Here is a 7,500-nt window from a genome sequence, read left to right on the forward strand (position 1 = left end):
TAACTCCTTACTGGGGGGTATTAACTCCTTACTGGGGGGTATTAACTCCTTACTGGGGGGTATTAACTCCTTACTAGGGGTATTAACTCCTTACTAGGGGGTATTAACTCCTTACGAGGGGTATTAACTCCTTACTAGGGGGTATTAACTCCTTACTAGGGGTATTAACTCCTTACTGGGGGTATTAACTCCTTACTAGGGGGTATTAACTCCTTACTAGGGGTATAACTCCTTACTAGGGGGTATTAACTCCTTACTGGGGGGTATTAACTCCGTACTAGGGGTATTAACTGCTTACTAGGGGTATTAACTGCTTACTGGGGGTATTAACTCCTTACTGGGGGTACTAACTCCTTACTGGGGGTATTAACTCCTTACTGGGGGTATTAACTCCTTACTAGGGGGTATTAACTCCTTACTGGGGGGTATTAACTCCTTACTGGGGGTATTAACTCCTTACTAGGGGTTCTAACTCCTTACTAGGGGTTCTAACTCCTTACTGGGGGTATTAACTCCTTACTAGGGGTTCTAACTCCTTACTGGGGGTATTAACTCCTTACGAGGGGGTATTAACTCCTTACTGGGGGTACTAACTCCTTACTAGGGGGTATTAACTCCTTACTGGGGGTATTAACTCCTTACTGGGGGTATTAACTCCTTACTAGGGGTTCTAACTCCTTACTAGGGGTTCTAACTCCTTACTGGGGGTATTAACTCCTTACTGGGGGTATTAACTCCTTACTGGGGGTATTAACTCCTTACTAGGGGTTCTAACTCCTTACTGGGGGTATTAACTCCTTACTAGGGGTTCTAACTCCTTACTGGGGGTATTAACTCCTTACTGGGGGTATTAACTCCTTACTAGGGGTATTAACTCCTTACTAGGGGGTATTAACTCCTTACTAGGGGTATTAACTCCTTACTAGGGGTATTAACTCCTTACTAGGGGTATTAACTCCTTACTGGGGGTATTAACGCCTTACTAGGGGGTATTAACGCCTTACTAGGGGGTATTAACTCCTTACTAGGGGGTATTAACTCCTTACTAGGGGGTATTAACTCCTTACTAGGGGTATTAACTCCTTACTAGGGGGTATTAACTCCTTACTAGGGGTATTAACTCCTTACTAGGGGTTCTAACTCCTTACTAGGGGTTCTAACTCCTTACTGGGGGTATTAACTCCTTACTAGGGGTTCTAACTCCTTACTGGGGGTATTAACTCCTTACGAGGGGGTATTAACTCCTTACTGGGGGTACTAACTCCTTACTAGGGGGTATTAACTCCTTACTGGGGGTATTAACTCCTTACTGGGGGTATTAACTCCTTACTAGGGGTTCTAACTCCTTACTAGGGGTTCTAACTCCTTACTGGGGGTATTAACTCCTTACTGGGGGTATTAACTCCTTACTGGGGGTATTAACTCCTTACTAGGGGTATTAACTCCTTACTAGGGGTTCTAACTCCTTACTGGGGGTATTAACTCCTTACTGGGGGTATTAACTCCTTACTGGGGGTATTAACTCCTTACTAGGGGGTATTAACTCCTTACTAGGGGTATTAACTCCTTACTAGGGGTATTAACTCCTTACTAGGGGTATTAACTCCTTACTGGGGGTATTAACGCCTTACTAGGGGGTATTAACGCCTTACTAGGGGGTATTAACTCCTTACTAGGGGTATTAACTCCTTACTAGGGGGTATTAACTCCTTACTAGGGGGTATTAACTCCTTACTAGGGGTATTAACTCCTTACTAGGGGTATTAACTCCTTACTAGGGGTATTAACTCCTTACTGGGGGGTATTAACTCCTTACTAGGGGGTACTAACTCCTTACTAGGGGGTACTAACTCCTTACTAGGGGTACTAACTCCTTACTAGGGGTATTAACTCCTTACTAGGGGTTCTAACTCCTTACGAGGGGGTATTAACTCCTTACTGGGGGTATTAACTCCTTACTGGGGGTATTAACTCCTTACTGGGGGTATTAACTCCTTACGAGGGGGTATTAACTCCTTACGAGGGGGTATTAACTCCTTACGTGGGGGTACTAACTCCTTACTGGGGGTATTAACTCCTTACTAGGGGTATTAACTCCTTACTAGGGGTTCTAACTCCTTACGAGGGGGTATTAACTCCTTACTGGGGGTATTAACTCCTTACTAGGGGTATTAACTCCTTACTGGGGGTATTAACTCCTTACTGGGGGGTATTAACTGCTTACTGGGGGTATTAACTCCTTACTGGGGGTATTAACTCCTTACTGGGGGTATTAACTCCTTACGAGGGGGTACTAACTCCTTACTGGGGGTATTAACTCCTTACTAGGGGTATTAACTCCTTACTAGGGGTTCTAACTCCTTACGAGGGGGTATTAACTCCTTACTGGGGGTATTAACTCCTTACGAGGGGTACTAACTCCTTACTGTACTCTGAACCTGTACTACGTTTTAAAGCAAATACTGAGTTTACATTTTACATTTTGCTCATTCAGCAGACGCTCTTATCCGGAGCTACATAGTACATTCAACAAGGTCTGTATCAATCCAACAATCGACCAATCGTCCTCTGTTGTTCCTGCAGGGTCAGCCTCTTAGCCCTTCCTCCCAGGTGGCCCAGGAGTTAAGCCCCGCCCAGCTGACACCTGTGACCCTGGCCCAGAGTCACGCCCTCCAGACGTCATCCAATCAGCAGGGCTCTGTGCAGCACGCCTACATCCCCGGCAACTGGAACTACCGAGGATACCGTGAGTACCTCTGCCTGGCTTGGGCTGGGCTCCGCATGCACCAGATTTTTAAAGCGTATGATATACAGTGGCTTTGGAAAGTATTCAGACCCCTTGACTTTTTCCACATTTTGTTACTATTCTAAAATGTATTAAATCGTTTTTCCCCTCATCAATCTACATACAATACCCCATAATGACAAAGCAAAAACAGGCTAAGGCATTTTTGCAAATGTGTGTGTGTATATATATATATATATATATATATAAAAAAAAAAAATGAAATATCATATTTGCATAAGTATTCAGACCCATCACTCGGTACTTTGTTGAAGCACCTTTGGCAGTGATTACAGCTTCTAGTCTTCTTGGGTATGACGCTACAAGCTTGGCAACACCTGTATTTGGGGACTTTCTCCCATTCTTCTCTGCAGATCCCCTCAAGCTCTGTCATGTTGGATGGGGAGCGTTGCTGCACAGCTATTTTCAGGTCTCTCCAGAGATGTTCGATTGGGTTTAAGTCCGGGCTCTGACCTGGCCACTCAAGGACATTCAGAGACTTGTCCCGAAGCCACTCCTGCATTGTCTTGGCTGTGTGCTTAGGGTTGTTGTCCTGTTGGAAGGTGATCCATACCAGGCAGTGATGCTCTCGATGGTGCAGCTGTAAAACCTTTTGAGGATCTGAGGACCCATGACAAACCTTTTCTCCTGAGGGGGAACAGGTTTTGCCCTTTTCACGACTGCCTTGGTTAGTTTGTTGTTGATGTGGACATCAAGGAACTTGAAGCTCTCAACCTGCTCCACTACAGCCCCGTCGATGAGAATGGGGGCGTGCTCTGTCCGCTTTTTCCTGTAGTCCACGATCAGCTCCTTTGTCTTGATCACGTTGAGGGAGAGGTTGTTGTCCTGGCACCACACGGCCAGGTCTCTGACCTCCTCCCTATAGGCTGTCTCATCGTTGTCGGTGATCAGGCCTACCACTGTTATGTCGTCTGCAAACTTAATGATGGTGTTGGAGTCGTGTTTGGCCATGCAGTCATGGGTGAACAGGGAGTACAGGAGGGGGCTGAGCACGCACCGCTGAGGAGCCACCGTGTTGAGGATCAGCGTGGCAGATGTGTTGTTACCTACCCTTACCACCTGGGGGGGCGGCCCGTCAGGAAGTCCAGGATCCAGTTGCAGAGGGAGGTGTTTAGTCCCAGGGTCCTTAGCTTAGTGTTGAGCTTTGAGGGCACTATGGTGTTGAACGCTGAGCTGTAGTCAATGAATAGCATTCTCACACAGGTGTTCCTTTTGTCCAGGTGGGAAAGGGCAGTGTGGAGTGCAATAGAGATTGCATCATCTGTGGACCTGTTGGGGCGGTATGCAAATTGGAGTGGGTCTAGGGTTTCTGGGATAATGGTGTTGATGTGAGCCATGACCAGCCTTTCAAAGCACTTCATGGCTACGGACGTGAGTGCTACGGGTCGATAGTCATTTAAGCAGGTTACCTTAGTGTTCTTGGGCACAGAGACTATGGTGGTCTGCTTAAAACATGTTGGTATTACAGACTCGGACAGGGACAGGTTGAAAAATGTCAGTGAAGAAACTTGCCAGTTGGTCAGCGCATGCTCGCAGTACACGTCCTGGTAATCCGTCTGGCCCTGCGGCCTTGTGAATGTTGACCTGTTTAAAGGTCTTACTCACATTGGCTGCGGAGAGCGTGATCACACAGTCTTCCGGAACAGCTGGGGCTCTCATGCATGTTTCAGTGTTATTTGCCTCGAAGCGAGCATAGAAGTAGTTTAGCTCGTCTGGTAGGCTCGTGTCACTGGGCAGCTCTCGGCTGTGCTTCCCTTTGTAGTCTGTAATGGTTTGCAAGCCCTGCCACATCCAACGAGCATCGGAGGAGGTGTAGTACGATTCATTCTTAGTCCTGTATTGAAGCTTTGCCTGTTTGATGGTTCGTCGGAGGCTATAGTAGGATTTTTTTATAAGCTTCCGGGTTAGAGTCCCGCTCCTTGAAAGAGGCAGCTCTACCCTTTAGCTCAGTGCGGATGCTGCCTGTAATCCATGGCTTCTGGTTAGGGTATGTACATACGGTCACTGTGGGGACGACGTCCTCGATGCACTTATTGATGAAGCCAGTGACTGATGTGATGTACTCCTCAATGCCATCGGAAGAATCTCGGAACATGTTCCAGTCTGTGATAGCAAAACAGTCCTGTAGTTTAGCATCTGCTTCATCTGACCACTTCTTTATTGACCGAGTCACTGGTAGTTCCTGCTTTAATTTTAGCTTGTAAGCAGGAATCCGGAGGATAGAATTATGGTCAGATTTGCTAAATGGAGGGCGAGGGAGAGCTTTGTACGCGTCTCTGTGTGTGGAGTAAAGGTGGTCCAGAGTTTTTTTTTTTTCTTCCTCTGGTTGCACATTTAACATGCTGATAGACATTTTTTTAAACTGATTTAAGTTTCCCTGCATTAAAGTCCCCGGCTACTAGGAGCGTCGCCTCTGGGTGAGCGTTTTCTTGTTTGCTTATGGCGGAATACAGCTCGTTGAGTGCTGTCTTAGTGCCAGCATCAGTCTGTGGTGGTATGTAAACAGCTACAAAGAATATAGATGAAAACTCTCTTGGTAGATCAAATCAAATGTATTTATATAGCCCTTCGTACATCAGCTGATATCTCAATGTGCTGTACAGAAACCCAGCCTGAAACCCCAAACAGCAAGCAATGCAGGTGTAGAAGCACGGTGGCTAGGAAAAACTCCCTAGGAAAAACTCCCTAGAAAGGCCAAAACTATGAGGGGTGGCCAGTCCTCTTCTGGCTGTGCCGGGTGGATATTATAACAGAACATGGTCAAGATGTTAAAATGTTCATAAATGACCAGCATGGTCAAATAATAATAATCATAGTAGTTGTCGAGGGTGCAACAAGCACGTCCGGTGAACAGGTCAGGGTTCCATAGCCGCAGGCAGAACAGTTGAAACTGGAGCAGCAGCACGGCCAGGTGGACTGGGGACAGCAAGGAGTCATCATACCAGGTAGTCCTGAGGCATGGTCCTAGGGCTCAGGTCCTCCGAGAGAAAGACAGAAAGAGAGAAAGAGAGAATTAGAGAGAGCATATTTAAATTCACACAGGACACCGGATAAGACAAGAGAAATACTCCAGATGTAACAGACTGACCCTAGCCCCCCGACACATAAACTACTGCAGCATAAATACTGGAGGCTGAGACAGTGTAGTGTGGTCTACACCTTATCATGAGATACTCTACCTCAGGTGAGCTATAGCTCGAGACTTCCTTAGATATCGTGCACCAGCTGTTATTTACAAAAATACATAGACCGCCGCCCCTTGTCTTACCAGACGCCGCTGTTCCACCCTGCCGGTACATCGTATAACCAGCCAGCTGTATGTTGATGTTGTCGTCGTTCAGCCACGACTCGGTGAAGCATAAGGTGTTTTGTCACCTCCCTGACCAAGGCCTTTCTCCACCCGATTGCTCAGTTTGGCCGGGCGGCCAACTTTAGGAAGAGTCTTGGTGGTTACAAACATCTCAAGGATGATCAATGGAAACATGATGCAACTGAGCTCAATTTAGAGTCTCATAGCAAAGGGTCTGAATACTTATGTAAATAAGGTATCTGTTTTTTTATTTTATTTTAAATTTGCAAAAAATGTCAATAAAACCTTTTTTGGGGTATTGTGATGTCATTATGGGGTACTGTGTGTAGATTGTTTAGGATTGTATTAATTTAATCCGTTTTAGAATAAGGCTGCAATCTAACAAGTCGAGGAGTCTGAATACTTTCCGAAGGCACGGTAGCTACCTGATATGTAAAATACCTATCCAGGCGTTATAAGGTCTGGCATGCGTCAGCAACACCTGGTCAGAGGAACGCTCCCGTTACCTGTTTCCTTTATATAGTGTTCCTTTGCTCACTCCCACTCACGGATTTAAAAGCGTTGGATTAGGGTTAGAGGATGTTTAAACAAGTTGGGCTGTACGGAATATCCCGTCCTATTAAATCCAAGTTGAGCTCTAGGGAATGTCCCGTCCTATTAAATCCAAGTTGAGCTCTAGGGAATGTCCCGTCCTATTAAATCCAAGTTGAGCTCTAGGGAATGTCCCGTCCTATTAAATCCAAGTTGAGCTCTAGGGAATGTCCCGTCCTATTAAATCCAAGTTGAGCTCTAGGGAATGTCCCGTCCTATTAAATCCAAGTTGAGCTCTATAGGGAATGTCCCGTCCTATTAAATCCAAGTTGAGCTCTAGGGAATGTCCCGTCCTATTAAATCCAAGTTGAGCTCTAGGGAATGTCCCGTCCTATTAAATCCAAGTTGAGCTCTAGGGAATGTCCCGTCCTATTAAATCCAAGTTGAGCTCTAGGGAATGTCCTGTCCTATTAAATCCAAGTTGAGCTCTAGGGAATGTCCCGTCCTATTAAATCCAAGTTGAGCTCTAGGGAATGTCCCGTCCTATTAAATCCAAGTTGAGCTCTAGGGAATGTCCCGTCCTATTAAATCCAAGTTGAGCTCTAGGGAATGTCCTGTCCTATTAAATCCAAGTTGAGCTCTAGGGAATGTCCCGTCCTATTAAATCCAAGTTGAGCTCTAGGGAATGTCCCGTCCTATTAAATCCAAGTTGAGCTCTAGGGAATGTCCCGTCCTATTAAATCCAAGTTGAGCTCTAGGGAATGTCCCGTCCTATTAAATCCAAGTTGAGCTCTAGGGAATGTCCTGTCCTATTAAATCCAAGTTGAGCTCTAGGGAATGTCCCGTCCTATTA

The 7,500-nt window shown here is 46.0% G+C and overlaps 1 protein-coding gene across 3 annotated transcripts in view; it reads left to right on the forward strand.

The window, feature by feature from the left end:
• The window catches only part of prdm10 (PR domain containing 10), a 70,805-nt gene that overhangs the window by 60,025 nt on the left and 3,280 nt on the right, over positions 1 to 7,500 (forward strand). For all 3 annotated transcript variants that reach the window (XM_082956530.1, XM_082956532.1, XM_082956531.1), the window contains one exon: positions 2,584 to 2,746. In XM_082956530.1, coding sequence (XP_082812656.1) covers positions 2,584 to 2,746 — 163 coding nt within the window. The remainder of the gene's footprint in view (positions 1 to 2,583; positions 2,747 to 7,500) is intronic.

Source organism: Salmo salar, chromosome 09 (genome assembly GCF_965601325.2).
Source record: "Salmo salar chromosome 09, fSalSal1, whole genome shotgun sequence".
NCBI lineage: Eukaryota > Metazoa > Chordata > Actinopteri > Salmoniformes > Salmonidae > Salmo > Salmo salar.